This window comes from Haliotis rubra, unplaced genomic scaffold, assembly GCF_003918875.1.
Source record: "Haliotis rubra isolate DU_JTF1 unplaced genomic scaffold, ASM391887v1 Scf471, whole genome shotgun sequence".
Classification (NCBI taxonomy): domain Eukaryota; kingdom Metazoa; phylum Mollusca; class Gastropoda; order Lepetellida; family Haliotidae; genus Haliotis; species Haliotis rubra.
The window spans coordinates 693,604-713,562 of record NW_025767159.1 but is presented as its reverse complement, the minus strand read 5'-3'; the positions used below and the strand labels follow the sequence as shown (position 1 = coordinate 713,562).

The 19,959-nt window shown below is 44.7% G+C and overlaps 1 protein-coding gene across 3 annotated transcripts in view; it reads left to right on the top strand.

Moving 5' to 3' along the window:
* The first annotated feature begins 787 nt into the window (after positions 1 to 787).
* LOC124290713 (adenosine deaminase domain-containing protein 1-like) overlaps positions 788 to 19,959 on the top strand; it is an 85,961-nt gene continuing 66,789 nt past the window's right edge. The window contains exons 1-4 of one of the 3 annotated variants that reach the window (XM_046727516.1): positions 788 to 892; positions 2,739 to 2,918; positions 5,566 to 5,862; positions 6,158 to 6,458. In XM_046727516.1, coding sequence (XP_046583472.1) covers positions 2,756 to 2,918; positions 5,566 to 5,862; positions 6,158 to 6,458 — 761 coding nt within the window. In that variant the 5' untranslated portion in view covers positions 788 to 892; positions 2,739 to 2,755. Of the gene's footprint in view, positions 937 to 984; positions 1,141 to 2,738; positions 2,919 to 5,565; positions 5,863 to 6,157; positions 6,459 to 19,959 lie in introns of those variants that run through there. The other 2 variants (XM_046727515.1, XM_046727517.1) reach the window with 2 other exon arrangements.

The window sequence follows — 19,959 nt, the reverse complement described above, 5'->3', positions numbered from 1 at the left end:
TTGGAACACGATTCATCGGGACGTTTATGTACATGTATAAAAAGTGTACTGTGATAATATTGTGTTATTGTTTGGTAAATTTCAAAGTGTCATTACCATTTCCACCCACAACTTAAGATTCACATCCACGGCCTGTGTTGGACATTCTTTTCTCCGCCTACAATACGGCTATATTTAATACACGATCTTCACGTTCTTGATTTACTGGACTGAATTTAACGCTTTAGAAATCCATATAAGCTCAAGATATCTCTTTTACTTGTTTCTGGTAGCATAATCTACCCAACATTTCTCATTTAACTTAATTTACATGTTTCTTTTTAATCTAAATCTATAAAAGTATTTTAAGAAGAAATTTCAAGCTTGACTTTGGTTCATTCAACAAAAGAAAAGGGGTACACACTTTTACAATGAGCGAAATGCTTTTTATAAGAATCGTTGTATTTATCATGAAGGGCAATCACGCGAGGGGGTGTTCGTACGTGTGTTTGGAACCCGTGAAGATCCGGATTAGAATTGGTCTTGCATAGATCGATGCTCATGATGTTGATCACTGGATTGTCTGACTCGACTATTTACAGACCGCCGCTATATTGCTGGTGTATTGCTGAGTGCGGCGTTTAAACAAGTAAGCAACAAACAAGCAAAACGTGTGCTAGGAAGGCGTTTAGATTTCATTTTTGCCCATTTTGGCATCAATACTGTTTTAACGTTTTACGATGGGCAGGGTTTAGTGAGTTTATCGGGAACCGTCTATAGATACTGTTATCTGATTGCGCGTATTCACAGTTGAACCAGTCAAACTATGAAGTCGTTTAGAGTTATTTCCCCCTAGGGTAATTCCAAGAAACAGGCTTAAAAAAGTTGAAGTTGTGGAAAAATTGCTGTGAATGTAAGTGAAATACCCCAGATTCAGCGAGTTACCTTTCATGCACGGTAAAATTATAACCGTCCGGATAATATCATTTATTTATTCATTCATGTCAACAAACATCAGTAAAATGATACTCACTCACTCGTTACCGACTGCACTTGTCAAACTTTGCGACACGGGTAACAGAACCAAAATCCGAGTATGGAAACGTGCCAAGATGAGTCCATTCCGCAGTGCACCGTTTTCATGATCGGAACTCTGATACGGTTGTATGAGATTTGGTTTATATACGAAACGAGCTTACACAGTGACGAATATTTCGTGATAAGGTTACTCGCAAGACACAATGTTCACTCGAACAGTTGTAATCAGGCGAAGGGGAATTATATCGTGAACCGGTTTGGGTTTGAGGTAGTGTATGCCTTGGTAGGAACTTGACGTTTAGCTGGCGAAACTAGGGTTGAGGAATATATGGACTAATGCCGTAGGATAATGCCCTTATTTTAATAATTCTTTATTCCAAAGAATTTCTTAGTTTTAAAAGATTACCGCGTAAACATAATCACGAAAATTATTACACAAATACTTATTGGAATTATCGTAGACCATTCTGTGAATTATATGTTTCAGTTTGTGCACACGCCTGACATCCTTTCATCCAGATTATAAAATTAGTTTCAGTGTAGAATTTATTGTGACTTGTACCCTCTGTTGACTGACATATTGTTCTTAAAACATTGAGTTTCAATTATTCCTACAATAATCAAAGAGTGTTCATATGAAAGATTTATAGATAATTTGGACTGCTTTCCTTGATATATGGTATTTAAACCTCGGACAGTTAATCGTGTGTAAACCTTTCTACAATGCAATCTATTGGAATGTTCTATTGGAACTTTTCCCAAACATTCTGATTCCAGAATGATTTCATTATGCATATCTTTCAGAAATTGTGGTGATTAAAATTTCCTTTAGTAGATCATTTGAGCATGTACACTGTGTCACAGGAACTTAAGCTTGCTGACAGATGACGCATGTTAATGAAACAGACATGAATAACATCCTGGAGCCAACAGAGACATCCATGTCACTCTTCTTCAACCCTTACTTTTAGTTGTGCTTTTTCGACATCCTATCAGAAATTACATCGCCTGTGGACATGAAGCAGCTATTGTGTATCTGAACAGTGCTGAAAGAATTACAATGAAACTATAATGTTAAAAAATAAGTTAATACAATATATACTATGTATAATGTTCCAAATTGAGAGAGAGAGAGAGAGAGAGAGAGAGAGAGAGAGAGAGAGAGAGAGAGAGAGAGAGAGAGAGAGAGAGAGAGAGAGAGAGAGAGAGAGAGAGAGAGAGAGAGAGAGAGAGAGAGAGAGAGAGAGAGAGAGATGCAATCATTCAGCCGTCTACTTAGAATACCAGTGACAAGGCCTAACATGTTCCAGTATTACAGAATTTGATATTTATTTTGGCATACATTGAGGGGCGATGACAAGAAGTAAGTTTTTACAAATGGATGACAAGACATGGTTTCATGCTGTTGGTGAAATATACAAGGCAATGCTTCTCCATCTTACACCATTACTGTGGTGAAATGTGTGTAGATATGGGATTGATTCTAAAAGCAATCTGACCCTGTTACCTTCAGTAACATGACACCTTTGCTTCTCTGATGAGGTGAGCCTGTGCAACCTATATTATGTATTCCCCAAATACAAAATGTTTGTGTGAGGGAAATGCTAAAAATGCTGTGCTAAATTCAATTTTACTGCGTATATTGTCAGAGTGCCGTACACAGCTGATGAATTTTTCTTTCTGTAAAATCAAAGAGCTGTTTTCTTTGTTTTCATGACCAGCTTATCTAGAAGGCAAAATGGATTCAACAGTACTGAAAGCAATGCAGAATGTGCAGCATAAATACAAAGAGAAGCTAGATGAGGCTAAGAAGTTGGAGCCGCCTGCTCCTCCTACACCCTACATTCCTGGTCTGACTGCACGACCACCAGATCCTGTGGTCACAGCTTCACACTCACAAGGTATAGCACACACATTGACAGTTTCCTGGTGTTAACCCAGATTTGCTGTATTATGGCTTTTTCCTTACATCTTCTGCGATAATTTTAGGGCAAAGATCATTTTAGAAATGTGGGCCCTGTATTTATCCCATCCAATGCTCTGAGTGTCATGTGTTTGTTGTATAAAGCGACTCGCTGAAGGGATCTAGGTGTCCCGATCACAGTGCAGTATACAACCTCTCCAGTGGTAGAATGATTTCTACTAAATGAATCTGGCAAAGTTGCATCTACATTTTCCCTGCTTGGCCACTGAGCCAATCATGAGATCTGACATAAAAGGAAGTCAAGGTGCTTGGTGCAGATTCTGCTGAAATTCTAAATATGTATGTTAAATCGCCTAGTAACACTCTTAATTTCAGTGCTACATTAAAGGTCACATGCAACTCAAAACACAACTTTGCAGATTCTGATATCTTTCGGTATGGACCTACAGTAACAAATGATCAAAAATGCAAATTCAACTTATAAAGTTGAAAAATAACGAGAAATCCCTGCGAAATTGGAGTTCAAACAATTCACTAAATTCACCCCAGCTGTGGTGAAAAGTGGTTTCAACAGCTGTGCTGCACTTTACTGTGCTCATAGAGCATGCACAGTCAATAGGTTCGCGCAGTTTGGAAGCGGGATGTCCGGATTATAAGGTCGTGAGCAGGAGTAGTCTAATCTTGGTTGTGTACACAAACAACAAATAGTAAATAATCTACTCGTTATATAAAAGAACCTTGTTAAGGATCTTGATCTACTCAGCTATGTGTCAACTAGTGAACCGTTCGACATTTCAAGATGGAAAACCTTCGCTGGCGGGGAGTACTCGGAGTGGGCTTTGATGTCAGCTATTTTTCTAATGTTCTGTTGATATTTCACAGTCGCGAGCTTTTTACATGTTATGACAGGAGATTACAGATTTAACTGTTTATATAATTTCATTTGACTATTTCAGCACACTATTTTGACTGTCTCAGACCACCTTGAGAAAACATAATTTGGGGCTTTTGTCTCATTTGTTACTTTTGCTATGGGGCTTTTGTCCGAGGGGCTTTTGTCGATGGGGCTTCGGTCTTGTGGGGCTTTTGTCTGTCCACCTTCTTACCGAGTCACTTTCGATACTTAACATCAACGCCATTATTTAGCATTGTTAGAATTTCTAACTGTGATATAGATATGCCTCTGTCACAGACAAAACTCAATGTCTGTGTTATCGACACCTATGTGTCTGCCTGCCTGTCTGCTAATGACAATATGCAATACACAACTTCGATCACTGACCACATGCAATTTGAACTTAACACCTATCAGGCTATACACCATAAACAAAACGCATTGATTTATGGCCCGAGTTCGGTCTCTGTCACATGATGTAATTACACAGACAGGCAGGTGTGATACTTGTACACATGACATGTTATGTTGTCTGTTGATTGCAAAATGTTATGCACAAAAAATGAACATGTATTTACAAAACTCAACATCTCTATACACACAAAGAGTGTATCGGCAAATGGACGAGCCAATGAAAGTCTTTGTTACACATAAGTGCATGCCAACCCGCTCTGACTGGGTTCGGTATCCCGGGTGCTTCATTTTGAGGGAAGTAAACCCAAGTACAAAATATTGCACTTTTGATTTGCGATTGTACGTTTATAATTTTGTTTATTTGTTTTTTCATAATCAGCAATGTATATTATATGTCATGAATAATTGATTCTTGTGTTTTAATTATGTTTGGTTTGTTGCATGTGACCTTTAAAATAACGAAAATCTGTTAGTCTACCGCTTTGCATGTGGCCTCCCACCTGGGTATATCTGTTTATGACTCATTTCATAAGACAAACTGTTGAAGAATCTGAACTCCAGTGAACAACTAAGCACTTTCATTAGAAAACCTGATATCATCACAGGTCAGTGTTGTGTTAGTCAATAGGAATGCAAACACTGTGAATTGTTCATTCATCTGTTTGAGAACAGTTGAGAACCTCACAAGTGATGATTACTTAGGGTATGTATAAATGTTGATACAGTTCCTGCAGGTATATGAGAATCCTACACATCATACAGAACAAGTAGCATGTCACATCTCACAAGAGTTGAAACCAGGTGCTATACAAATTCATTATTATTATTGTTTTTTGACTTATCATGGATATATTGCTGAGTGCTGCAGTTTGACAACAAACAAACGCACAGAATAGTCGAGAATGTGAACAGCAGAAATTGAGATTAACTAGAAGCATGGTACTTTAATCTGGCAGTAGGCTGCAGTACGTTTCACCAGTTTCCAAGTGATGGTATGACAGTGAAAATGCATGGTTCTGTGTAATGGGTTATAGAGTTTTCCAGGAATGGCAGTGAGGGGCTGCTGCTGTTTCAATTACTTTCAGACACTTCCCCACTTTATCTGCATTCTAATCAACTCTATGGACAATTTTAAAGTGACTGGTAATACTACATTGATGGTGTAGTTTTGGTACAATCTGTCCTACTTACTTATCATAAGATAATTCAGATAAGGTTATATTCTGAATCCTGCTGTAGAACAGATCAGGTCATGAAAGTACCAGCTAACATACTCTACCAAGTCCCACTGTATCTGATACTTATGTATTTTCAGCTTCTTTACCAAAGGTGGTTCCAAAAGAACTGGTAGAGGCTTTCTTGAATGGCACTAAACATCCTGTGAGTGCCCTGATGGAGTATGCTTCCATGTTGAGACTGTCACCGACGTTTCAGGAAGTGGCAGTGGAACAGTATTCCTTCACAGCTAAGTTTGCTAATGAATGTCGCGTTGGAACAAATCGCTATCCACAGGGGGTTGGAAAGACAAAGAAAGAAGCCAAGACCAATGCAGCCAAAATAGCTTTCACAATGTTGCTGGGCTTGGATGAAGATGATGTCGACGACAATTCCAGTAAGTAGCAGAATCCTTTCCTTTTTGTGAATGTCAAAGTAGACATCAGTGTGTATTTTTAGGTGAAATTACTGTGTAAACTGTGGTTATATCTTAGGTTTCTGTAACAGTAAAGCATACCGATGTCTGTTTTCAAGTGGCCTCAGTTGGGTACTTGGAACAAAAAACTATAATTACGAAAATGAGGAAAAGTTTTTGCCACAGACTGTAACAGTATCAGGGAAGTTAATTCCTGTAATGACATAAAATGCATTGTCTCACATCATGTTTATTGTCATTAACTGGTTTGTTTAAGGATCTGGAACTGTGGTATATGATGCAATGGGAAGAAAGCTGGTTATGCCTAAAGACTGTGTCTCTAGTTCTGAACATCAGACTGTGTGTTCTTCTGTGAATGACATGCCACGAGGTGCTGCTGCTGCAGCAGTGTCACAAGCATCACCTTCAAGTAAGAGCGGGAGTGTTTATGATGTGGATAAGGCAGAGGAGGAAGGAACAAGTGTGGAAACAAACCCAGTCTCTGCTCTTCAGGTCTTCTGCTCACAGAAAAGAATTCCATTTACTATCATCGTAGATGACAAACAGGGCCCATATGGGTATGTTTACTTTGGTTTAAGCAATGATGAAATTGGATGTCAAGAGATTTAGATTAACTCAAGAAGTTCATGGGTCATGTTGAATTGCTGACAGATAATTTGTGAGTTTAAACTCAATACCTGACTGGATGCCTGTCCTAGGTGCCTTATACCTGTCCTAGGTGCCTTACCCACCTTGCATACTGTAAAACGGAAATATTCTGCACCTCGAAAAATTAGCGTCAGCGTACCCCCAGCCTGTTCTGCGACATATTATTTTTGCGAGAGTAGTAGGCTTTGCAAAAAAACATATTGTGAAGAAGAACAAAGACTCAGCCATTCGTGGATGGAGGGTATCCGGTCCTCTCGATGCAGTAATCAGGAAGTAGGCTAATCCACCAGTAAGCTGTTTTTGCTGGAGCATTTGTTATAGGACATGATAATAATATGTATGGTCGTCTACTTCGCCATATCAGTGGCTTTCCGCTTGGTAACGTGATACAACAGCAGGAAATACCTCCGTTTTGGAACCTTAGTACGAATAACATGTGAGGCATTTCGTTTGATGGCGGGTATCGTTCGAAAGCTCTGAGCATCAACAATATCACTGTACCCTTGCCAGGAGTATTTTCGCAGTTATAAGAAGCGATTTTATTGGATAAAGATTGGTTTGTAATGACGCTTTTCTGCCACAGTCTGCTATGAGGATCGTGTTTGCACGTGACCTAAGGCAGCTAATCAAATAACAGCAATGGATACTGTCCTCGTAAATGAAACTTAGATTCAGAGTTAGAAAGTTTTGGGTAAGAATATTGCCATTCTGAACCTGTTACGCAAGAAAAATACCACCTATAGGTATATTATGAAACTTAATGGACTTATTGTGCTAGGTTATGACCTGTGACAAAAATGCTTCATGCATATATTTTAGCATTAAACATCGTGTCCGAGCGCTAATTTCGAGGTGACAAAAGCCGAGATGTCACTTGAATTACTTTACACGATCGCACAAAAAAAGATGGAAATAGTAAGTTCTAATGTACGTTTGACCACTATTTTCAGTACTGTTATTAATTTTATTCTTCAGTTTATTCAATTTGTTTAATTATTATCTCGAAACATCGTTACTTTGCTCTTTGACTACTGTAGGGAAGGGGGTTAGAATGAAAACTGAATACATGACTGGATGTCTGTCCTAGGTGCCTTACCCAGCTTGCAGGATCTCACCGTGTAGGGAAGGGGTTAGAATGAAAACTGAATACATGACTGGATGTCTGTCCTAGGTGCCTTACCCAGCTTGCAGGATCTCACCATATAGGGTATTGGGTTAGAGTGAAAACTGAATACATGACTGGATGTCTGTCCTAGGTGCCTTACCCAGATTATGGATCTCACCGTGTAGGAAAGGGGTTAGAATGAAAACTGAATACATGACTGGATGTCTGTCCTAGGTGCCTTACCCAGCTTGCAGGATCTCACCGTGTAGGGTTAGGGGTTAGAGTGAAAACTGAATACATGACTGGATGTCTGTCCTAGGTGCCTTACCCAGATTGCAGGATCTCACCGTGTAGGGAAGGGGTTAGAGTGAAAACTGAATACATGACTGGATGTCTGTCCTAGGTGCCTTACCCAGCTTGCAGGATCTCACCGTGTAGGGAAGGGGTTAGAATGAAAACTGAATACATGACTGGATGTCTGTCCTAGGTGCCTTACCCAGCTTGCAGGATCTCACCGTGTAGGGAAGGGGTTAGAATGAAAACTGAATACATGACTGGATGTCTGTCCTAGGTGCCTTACCCAGCTTGCAGGATCTCACCGTGTAGGGAAGGGGTTAGAATGAAAACTGAATACATGACTGGATGTCTGTCCTAGGTGCCTTACCCAGATTGCAGGATTTCACCGTGTAGGGAAGAGGGTTACAATTAAAACTGAATACATGACTGGATGTCTGTCCTAGGTGCCTTACCCAGATTGCAGGATTTCACCGTGTAGGGAAGGGGGTTACAATGAAAACTGAATACATGACTGGATGTCTGTCCTAGGTGCCTTACCCAGATTGCAGGATCTCACCGTGTAGGGAAGGGGTTAGAATGAAAACTGAATACATGACTGGATGTCTGTCCTAGGTGCCTTACCCAGCTTGCAGGATCTCACCGTGTAGGGAAGGGGTTAGAATGAAAACTGAATACATGACTGGATGTCTGTCCTAGGTGCCTTACCCAGCTTGCAGGATCTCACCGTGTAGGGAAGGGGTTAGAATGAAAACTGAATACATGACTGGATGTCTGTCCTAGGTGCCTTACCCAGCTTGCAGGATCTCACCGTGTAGGGAAGGGGTTAGAATGAAAACTGAATACATGACTGGATGTCTGTCCTAGGTGCCTTACCCAGCTTGCAGGATCTCACCGTGTAGGGAAGGGGTTAGAATGAAAACTTAATACATGACTTGATGTCTGTCCTAGGTGCCTTACCCAGCTTGCAGGATCCCACCGTGTAGGGAAGGGGTTAGAATGAAAACTGAATACATGACTGGATGTCTGTCCTAGGTGCCTTACCCAGCTTGCAGGATCTCACCGTGTAGGGAAGGGGTTAGAGTGAAAACTGAATACATGACTGGATGTCTGTCCTAGGTGCCTTACCCAGCTTGCAGGATCTCACCGTGTAGGGAAGGGGTTAGAATGAAAACTGAATACATGACTGGATGTCTGTCCTAGGTGCCTTACCCAGCTTGCAGGATCTCACCATATAGGGTATTGGGTTAGAGTGAAAACTGAATACATGACTGGATGTCTGTCCTAGGTGCCTTACCCAGCTTGCAGGATCTCACCGTGAAGGAAAGGGGTTAGAATGAAAACTGAATACATGACTGGATGTCTGTCCTAGGTGCCTTACCCAGCTTGCAGGATCTCACCGTGTAGGTTAGGGGTTAGAATGAAACCTGAATACATGACTGGATGTCTGTCCTAGGTGCCTTACCCAGATTGCAGGATTTCACCGTGTAGGGAAGGGGGTTACAATGAAAACTGAATACATGACTGGATGTCTGTCCTAGGTGCCTTACCCAGATTGCAGGATCTCACCGTGTAGGGAAGGGGTTAGAATGAAAACTGAATACATGACTGGATGTCTGTCCTAGGTGCCTTACCCAGCTTGCAGGATCTCACCGTGTAGGGAAGGGTTAGAATGAAAACTGAATACATGACTGGATGTCTGTCCTAGGTGCCTTACCCAGCTTGCAGGATCTCACCGTGTAGGGAAGGGGTTAGAATGAAAACTGAATACATGACTGGATGTCTGTCCTAGGTGCCTTACCCAGCTTGCAGGATCTCACCGTGTAGGGAAGGGGTTAGAATGAAAACTGAATACATGACTGGATGTCTGTCCTAGTTGCCTTACCCAGCTTGCAGGGATCTCACCGTGTAGGGAAGGGGTTAGAATGAAAACTGAATACATGACTGGATGTCTGTCCTAGGTGCCTTACCCAGCTTGCAGGATCTCACCGTGTGTAGGGAAGGGGTTAGAATGAAAACTTAATACCTGACTGGATGTCTGTCCTAGGTGCCTTACCCAGCTTGCAGGCCCACCGTGTAGGGAAGGGGTTAGAATGAAAACTGAATACATGACTGGATGTCTGTCCTAGGTGCCTTACCCAGCTTGCAGGATCTCACCGTGTAGGGAAGGGGTTAGAGTGAAAACTGAATACATGACTGGATGTCTGTCCTAGGTGCCTTACCCAGCTTGCAGGATCTCACCGTGTAGGGAAGGGGTTAGAATGAAAACTGAATACATGACTGGATGTCTGTCCTAGGTGCCTTACCCAGCTTGCAGGATCTCACCATATAGGGTATTGGGTTAGAGTGAAAACTGAATACATGACTGGATGTCTGTCCTAGGTGCCTTACCCAGCTTGCAGGATCTCACCGTGAAGGAAAGGGGGTTAGAATGAAAACTGAATACATGACTGGATGTCTGTCCTAGGTGCCTTACCCAGCTTGCAGGATCTCACCATGTAGGGTTAGGGGTTAGAGTGAAACCTGAATACATGACTGGATGTCTGTCCTAGGTGCCTTACCCAGATTGCAGGATTTCACCGTGTAGGGAAGGGGGTTACAATGAAAACTGAATACATGACTGGATGTCTGTCCTAGGTGCCTTACCCAGATTGCAGGATCTCACCGTGTAGGGAAGGGGTTAGAATGAAAACTGAATACATGACTGGATGTCTGTCCTAGGTGCCTTACCCAGCTTGCAGGATCTCACCGTGTAGGGAAGGGGTTAGAATGAAAACTGAATACATGACTGGATGTCTGTCCTAGGTGCCTTACCCAGCTTGCAGGATCTCACCGTGTAGGGAAGGGGTTAGAATGAAAACTGAATACATGACTGGATGTCTGTCCTAGGTGCCTTACCCAGCTTGCAGGATCTCACCGTGTAGGGAAGGGGTTAGAATGAAAACTGAATACATGACTGGATGTCTGTCCTAGGTGCCTTACCCAGCTTGCAGGATCTCACCGTAGGGAAGGGGTTAGAATGAAAACTGAATACATGACTGGATGTCTGTCCTAGGTGCCTTACCCAGCTTGCAGGATCTCACCGTGTAGGGAAGGGGTTAGAATGAAAACTGAATACATGACTGGATGTCTGTCCTAGGTGCCTTACCCAGCTTGCAGGCCCACACCGTGTAGGGAAGGGGTTAGAATGAAAACTGAATACATGACTGGATGTCTGTCCTAGGTGCCTTACCCAGCTTGCAGGATCTCACCGTGTAGGGAAGGGGTTAGAATGAAAACTGAATACATGACTGGATGTCTGTCCTAGGTGCCTTACCCAGCTTGCAGGATCTCACCGTGTAGGGAAGGGGTTAGAATGAAAACTGAATACATGACTGGATGTCTGTCCTAGGTGCCTTACCCAGCTTGCAGTATCTCACCATATAGGGTATTGGGTTAGAGTGAAAACTGAATACATGACTGGATGTCTGTCCTAGGTGCCTTACCCAGCTTGCAGGATCTCACCGTGAAGGAAAGGGGTTAGAATGAAAACTGAATACATGACTGGATGTCTGTCCCAGGTGCCTTACCCAGCTTGCAGGATCTCACCATGTAGGGTTAGGGGTTAGAGTGAAACCTGAATACATGACTGGATGTCTGTCCTAGGTGCCTTACCCAGATTGCAGGATTTCACCGTGTAGGGAAGGGGTTACAATGAAAACTGAATACATGACTGGATGTCTGTCCTAGGTGCCTTACCCAGATTGCAGGATCTCACCGTGTAGGGAAGGGGTTAGAATGAAAACTGAATACATGACTGGATGTCTGTCCTAGGTGCCTTACCCAGCTTGCAGGATCTCACCGTGTAGGGAAGGGGTTAGAATGAAAACTGAATACATGACTGGATGTCTGTCCTAGGTGCCTTACCCAGCTTGCAGGATCTCACCGTGTAGGGAAGGGGTTAGAGTGAAAACTGAATACATGACTGGATGTCTGTCCTAGGTGCCTTACCCAGCTTGCAGGATCTCACCGTGTAGGGAAGGGGTTAGAATGAAAACTGAATACATGACTGGATGTCTGTCCTAGGTGCCTTACCCAGCTTGCAGGATCTCACCATATAGGGTATTGGGTTAGAATGAAAACTGAATACATGACTGGATGTCTGTCCTAGGTGCCTTACCCAGCTTGCAGGATCTCACCGTGGGGTTAGGGTTAGAATGAAAACTGAATACATGACTGGATGTCTGTCCTAGGTGCCTTACCCAGCTTGCAGGATCTCACCGTGTAGGGAAGGGGTTAGAATGAAAACTGAATACATGACTGGATGTCTGTCCTAGGTGCCTTACCCAGCTTGCAGGCCCACCGTGTAGGGAAGGGGTTAGAATGAAAACTGAATACATGACTGGATGTCTGTCCTAGGTGCCTTACCCAGCTTGCAGGATCTCACCGTGTAGGGAAGGGGTTAGAGTGAAAACTGAATACATGACTGGATGTCTGTCCTAGGTGCCTTACCCAGCTTGCAGGATCTCACCGTGTAGGGAAGGGTTAGAATGAAAACTGAATACATGACTGGATGTCTGTCCTAGGTGCCTTACCCAGCTTGCAGGATCTCACCATATAGGGTATTGGGTTAGAGTGAAAACTGAATACATGACTGGATGTCTGTCCTAGGTGCCTTACCCAGCTTGCAGGATCTCACCGTGAAGGAAAGGGGGTTAGAATGAAAACTGAATACATGACTGGATGTCTGTCCTAGGTGCCTTACCCAGCTTGCAGGATCTCACCATGTAGGGTTAGGGGTTAGAGTGAAAACTGAATACATGACTGGATGTCTGTCCTAGGTGCCTTACCCAGCTTGCAGGATCTCACCGTGTAGGGAAGGGTTAGAATGAAAACTGAATACATGACTGGATGTCTGTCCTAGGTGCCTTACCCAGATTGCAGGATCTCACCGTGTAGGGAAGGGGTTAGAATGAAAACTGAATACATGACTGGATGTCTGTCCTAGGTGCCTTACCCAGCTTGCAGGATCTCACCGTGTAGGAAAGGGGTTAGAATGAAAACTGAATACATGACTGGATGTCTGTCCTAGGTGCCTTACCCAGCTTGCAGGATCTCACCATGTAGGGAAGGGGTTAGAATGAAAACTGAATACATGACTGGATGTCTGTCCTAGGTGCCTTACCCAGCTTGCAGGATCTCACCGTGTAGGGAAGGGGTTAGAATGAAAACTGAATACATGACTGGATGTCTGTCCTAGGTGCCTTACCCAGCTTGCAGGATCTCACCGTGTAGGGAAGGGGTTAGAATGAAAACTGAATACATGACTGGATGTCTGTCCTAGGTGCCTTACCCAGCTTGCAGGATCTCACCGTGTAGGGAAGGGGTTAGAATGAAAACTGAATACATGACTGGATGTCTGTCCTAGGTGCCTTACCCAGCTTGCAGGATCTCACCATGTAGGGTAGGGGGTTAGAGTGAAAACTGAATACATGACTGGATGTCTGTCCTAGGTGCCTTACCCAGCTTGCAGGATCTCACCGTGTAGGAAAGGGGTTAGAATGAAAACTGAATACATGACTGGATGTCTGTCCTAGGTGCCTTACCCAGCTTGCAGGATCTCACCGCAGTAGGGTTAGGGGTTAGAGTGAAAACTGAATACATGACTGGATGTCTGTCCCAGGTGCCTTACCCAGCTTGCAGGATCTCACCGTGTAGGGAAGGGGTTAGAATGAAAACTGAATACATGACTGGATGTCTGTCCTAGGTGCCTTACCCAGCTTGCAGGATCTCACCGTGTAGGGAAGGGGTTAGAATGAAAACTGAATACATGACTGGATGTCTGTCCTAGGTGCCTTACCCAGCTTGCAGGATCTCACCGTGTAGGGAGGGGTTAGAATGAAAACTGAATACATGACTGGATGTCTGTCCTAGGTGCCTTACCCAGCTTGCAGGATCTCACCGTGTAGGGAAGGGGTTAGAATGAAAACTGAATACATGACTGGATGTCTGTCCTAGGTGCCTTACCCAGCTTGCAGGATCTCACCGTATAGGGAAGGGGTTAGAGTGAAAACTGAATACATGACTGGATGTCTGTCCTAGGTGCCTTACCCAGCTTGCAGGATCTCACCGTGAAGGAAAGGGGGTTAGAATGAAAACTGAATACATGACTGGATGTCTGTCCTAGGTGCCTTACCCAGCTTGCAGGATCTCACCATGTAGGGTTAGGGGTTAGAGTGAAAACTGAATACATGACTGGATGTCTGTCCTAGGTGCCTTACCCAGCTTGCAGGATCTCACCGTGTAGGGAAGGGGTTAGAATGAAAACTGAATACATGACTGGATGTCTGTCCTAGGTGCCTTACCCAGCTTGCAGGATCTCACCGTGTAGGGAAGGGGTTAGAATGAAAACTGAATACATGACTGGATGTCTGTCCTAGGTGCCTTACCCAGCTTGCAGGATCTCACCGTGTAGGGAAGGGGTTAGAATGAAAACTGAATACATGACTGGATGTCTGTCCTAGGTGCCTTACCCAGCTTGCAGGATCTCACCGTGTAGGGAAGGGGTTAGAATGAAAACTGAATACATGACTGGATGTCTGTCCTAGGTGCCTTACCCAGCTTGCAGGATCCACCGTGTAGGAAGGGGTTAGAATGAAAACTGAATACATGACTGGATGTCTGTCCTAGGTGCCTTACCCAGCTTGCAGGATCTCACCGTGTAGGGAAGGGGTTAGAGTGAAAACTGAATACATGACTGGATGTCTGTCCTAGGTGCCTTACCCAGCTTGCAGGATCTCACCGTGTAGGGAAGGGGTTAGAATGAAAACTGAATACATGACTGGATGTCTGTCCTAGGTGCCTTACCCAGCTTGCAGGATCTCACCATATAGGGTATTGGGTTAGAGTGAAAACTGAATACATGACTGGATGTCTGTCCTAGGTGCCTTACCCAGCTTGCAGGATCTCACCGTGTAGGGAAGGGGTTAGAATGAAAACTGAATACATGACTGGATGTCTGTCCTAGGTGCCTTACCCAGCTTGCAGGATCTCACCATGTAGGGTTAGGGGTTAGAGTGAAACCTGAATACATGACTGGATGTCTGTCCTAGGTGCCTTACCCAGATTGCAGGATCTCACCGTGTAGGGAAGGGGTTAGAATGAAAACTGAATACATGACTGGATGTCTGTCCTAGGTGCCTTACCCAGATTGCAGGATCTCACCGTGTAGGGAAGGGGTTAGAATGAAAACTGAATACATGACTGGATGTCTGTCCTAGGTGCCTTACCCAGCTTGCAGGATCTCACCGTGTAGGGAAGGGGTTAGAATGAAAACTGAATACATGACTGGATGTCTGTCCTAGGTGCCTTACCCAGCTTGCAGGATCTCACCGTGTAGGGAAGGGGTTAGAATGAAAACTGAATACATGACTGGATGTCTGTCCTAGGTGCCTTACCCAGCTTGCAGGATCTCACCGTGTAGGGAAGGGGTTAGAATGAAAACTGAATACATGACTGGATGTCTGTCCTAGGTGCCTTACCCAGCTTGCAGGATCTCACCATATAGGGTAGGGGGTTAGAATGAAAACTGAATACATGACTGGATGTCTGTCCCAGGTGCCTTACCCAGCTTGCAGGATCTCACCGCAGGAAAGGGGGTTAGAATGAAAACTGAATACATGACTGGATGTCTGTCCTAGGTGCCTTACCCAGCTTGCAGGATCTCACCGTGTAGGGTTAGGGGTTAGAGTGAAAACTGAATACATGACTGGATGTCTGTCCTAGGTGCCTTACCCAGCTTGCAGGATCTCACCGTGTAGGGAAGGGGTTAGAATGAAAACTGAATACATGACTGGATGTCTGTCCTAGGTGCCTTACCCAGATTGCAGGATCTCACCGCAGGGAAGGGGTTAGAATGAAAACTGAATACATGACTGGATGTCTGTCCTAGGTGCCTTACCCAGCTTGCAGGATCTCACCGTGTAGGGAAGGGGTTAGAATGAAAACTGAATACATGACTGGATGTCTGTCCTAGGTGCCTTACCCAGCTTGCAGGATCTCACCGTGTAGGGAAGGGGTTAGAGTGAAAACTGAATACATGACTGGATGTCTGTCCCAGGTGCCTTACCCAGCTTGCAGGATCTCACCGTGTAGGAAGGGGTTAGAATGAAAACTGAATACATGACTGGATGTCTGTCCTAGGTGCCTTACCCAGCTTGCAGGATCTCACCATATAGGGTATTGGGTTAGAGTGAAAACTGAATACATGACTGGATGTCTGTCCTAGGTGCCTTACCCAGCTTGCAGGATCTCACCGTGTAGGGAAGGGGGTTAGAATGAAAACTGAATACATGACTGGATGTCTGTCCTAGGTGCCTTACCCAGCTTACCCAGCTTGCAGGATCTCACCGTGTAGGGTTAGGGGTTAGAGTGAAAACTGAATACATGACTGGATGTCTGTCCCAGGTGCCTTACCCAGCTTGCAGGATCTCACCGTGTAGGGAAGGGGTTAGAATGAAAACTGAATACATGACTGGATGTCTGTCCTAGGTGCCTTACCCAGCTTGCAGGATCTCACCGTGTAGGAAGGGGTTAGAATGAAAACTGAATACATGACTGGATGTCTGTCCTAGGTGCCTTACCCAGCTTGCAGGATCTCACCGTGTAGGGAAGGGGTTAGAATGAAAACTGAATACATGACTGGATGTCTGTCCTAGGTGCCTTACCCAGCTTGCAGGATCTCACCGTGTAGGGAAGGGGTTAGAATGAAAACTGAATACATGACTGGATGTCTGTCCTAGGTGCCTTACCCAGCTTGCAGGATCTCACCGTGTAGGGAAGGGGTTAGAATGAAAACTGAATACATGACTGGATGTCTGTCCTAGGTGCCTTACCCAGCTTGCAGGATCTCACCGTGTAGGGAAGGGGTTAGAATGAAAACTGAATACATGACTGGATGTCTGTCCTAGGTGCCTTACCCAGCTTGCAGGATCTCACCGTGTAGGGAAGGGTTAGAATGAAAACTGAATACATGACTGGATGTCTGTCCTAGGTGCCTTACCCAGCTTGCAGGATCTCACCGTGTAGGGAAGGGGTTAGAATGAAAACTGAATACATGACTGGATGTCTGTCCTAGGTGCCTTACCCAGCTTGCAGGATCTCACCGTGTAGGAAGGGGTTAGAATGAAAACTGAATACATGACTGGATGTCTGTCCTAGGTGCCTTACCCAGCTTGCAGGATCTCACCGTGTAGGGAAGGGGTTAGAATGAAAACTGAATACATGACTGGATGTCTGTCCCAGGTGCCTTACCCAGCTTGCAGGATCTCACCGTGTAGGGAAGGGGTTAGAATGAAAACTGAATACATGACTGGATGTCTGTCCTAGGTGCCTTACCCAGATTGCAGGATCTCACCGTGTAGGGAAGGGGGTTAGAATGAAAACTGAATACATGACTGGATGTCTGTCCCAGGTGCCTTACCCAGCTTGCAGGATTTCACCGGTGTAGGGAAGGGGTTAGAATGAAAACTGAATACATGACTGGATGTCTGTCCTAGGTGCCTTACCCAGCTTGGTTGCAGGATCTCACCGTGTAGGGAAGGGGTTAGAATGAAAACTGAATACATGACTGGATGTCTGTCCTAGGTGCCTTACCCAGCTTGCAGGATCTCACCGTGTAGGGAAGGGGTTAGAATGAAAACTGAATACATGACTGGATGTCTGTCCTAGGTGCCTTACCCAGCTTGCAGGATCTCACCGTGTAGGAAGGGGGTTAGAATGAAAACTGAATACATGACTGGATGTCTGTCCTAGGTGCCTTACCCAGCTTGCAGGATCTCACCGTGTAGGGAAGGGGTTAGAATGAAAACTGAATACATGACTGGATGTCTGTCCTAGGTGCCTTACCCAGCTTGCAGGATCTCACCGTGTAGGGAAGGGGTTAGAATGAAAACTGAATACATGACTGGATGTCTGTCCTAGGTGCCTTACCCAGCTTGCAGGATCTCACCGTGTAGGAAGGGGTTAGAATGAAAACTGAATACATGACTGGATGTCTGTCCCTAGGTGCCTTACCCAGCTTGCAGGATCTCACCGTGTAGGAAGGGGTTAGAGTGAAAACTGAATACATGACTGGATGTCTGTCCTAGGTGCCTTACCCAGCTTGCAGGATCTCACCGTGTAGGGAAGGGGTTAGAATGAAAACTGAATACATGACTGGATGTCTGTCCTAGGTGCCTTACCCAGATTGCAGGATCTCACCATGTAGGGAAGGGGTTAGAATGAAAACTGAATACATGACTGGATGTCTGTCCTAGGTGCCTTACCCAGCTTGCAGGATCTCACCGTGTAGGGAAGGGGTTAGAATGAAAACTGAATACATGACTGGATGTCTGTCCTAGGTGCCTTACCCAGCTTGCAGGATCTCACCGTGTAGGAAAGGGGTTAGAATGAAAACTGAATACATGACTGGATGTCTGTCCTAGGTGCCTTACCCAGCTTGCAGGATCTCACCGTGTAGGGAAGGGGTTAGAATGAAAACTGAATACATGACTGGATGTCTGTCCTAGGTGCCTTACCCAGCTTGCAGGATCTCACCGTGTAGGGAAGGGGTTAGAATGAAAACTGAATACATGACTGGATGTCTGTCCTAGGTGCCTTACCCAGCTTGCAGGATCTCACCATATAGGGTATTGGGTTAGAGTGAAAACTGAATACATGACTGGATGTCTGTCCCAGGTGCCTTACCCAGCTTGCAGGATCTCACCGTGAAGGAAGGGGTTAGAATGAAAACTGAATACATGACTGGATGTCTGTCCCTAGGTGCCTTACCCAGCTTGCAGGATCTCACCGTGTAGGGTTAGGGGTTAGAGTGAAACCTGAATACATGACTGGATGTCTGTCCCTAGGTGCCTTACCCAGATTGCAGGATTTCACCGTGTAGGGAAGGGGGGTTACAATGAAAACTGAATACATGACTGGATGTCTGTCCTAGGTGCCTTACCCAGATTGCAGGATCTCACCGTGTAGGGAAGGGGTTAGAATGAAAACTGAATACATGACTGGATGTCTGTCCTAGGTGCCTTACCCAGCTTGCAGGATCTCACCGTGTAGGGAAGGGGTTAGAATGAAAACTGAATACATGACTGGATGTCTGTCCTAGGTGCCTTACCCAGCTTGCAGGATCTCACCGTGTAGGAAGGGGTTAGAATGAAAACTGAATACATGACTGGATGTCTGTCCCTAGGTGCCTTACCCAGCTTGCAGGATCTCACCGTGTAAGGGAAGGGGTTAGAATGAAAACTGAATACATGACTGGATGTCTGTCCTAGTTGCCTTACCCAGCTTGCAGGATCTCACCGTGTAGGGAAGGGGTTAGAATGAAAACTGAATACATGACTGGATGTCTGTCCCAGGTGCCTTACCCAGCTTGCAGGATCTCACCGTGTAGGGAAGGGGTTAGAATGAAAACTTAATACATGACTGGATGTCTGTCCTAGGTGCCTTACCCAGCTTGCAGGATCTCACCGTGTAGGGAAGGGGTTAGAATGAAAACTGAATACATGACTGGATGTCTGTCCTAGGTGCCTTACCCAGCTTGCAGGATCCCACCGTGTAGGGAAAGGGTTAGAATGAAAACTGAATACATGACTGGATGTCTGTCCCTAGGTGCCTTACCCAGCTTGCAGGATCTCACCGTGTAGGGAAGGGGGTTAGAGTGAAAACTGAATACATGACTGGATGTCTGTCCCTAGGTGCCTTACCCAGCTTGCAGGATCTCACCGTGTAGGGAAGGGGTTAGAATGAAAACTGAATACATGACTGGATGTCTGTCCTAGGTGCCTTACCCAGCTTGCAGGATCTCACCATATAGGTTATTGGGTTAGAGTGAAAACTGAATACATGACTGGATGTCTGTCCTAGGTGCCTTACCCAGCTTGCAGGATCTCACCGTGAAGGAAAGGGGTTAGAATGAAAACTGAATACATGACTGGATGTCTGTCCTAGGTGCCTTACCCAGCTTGCAGGGGATC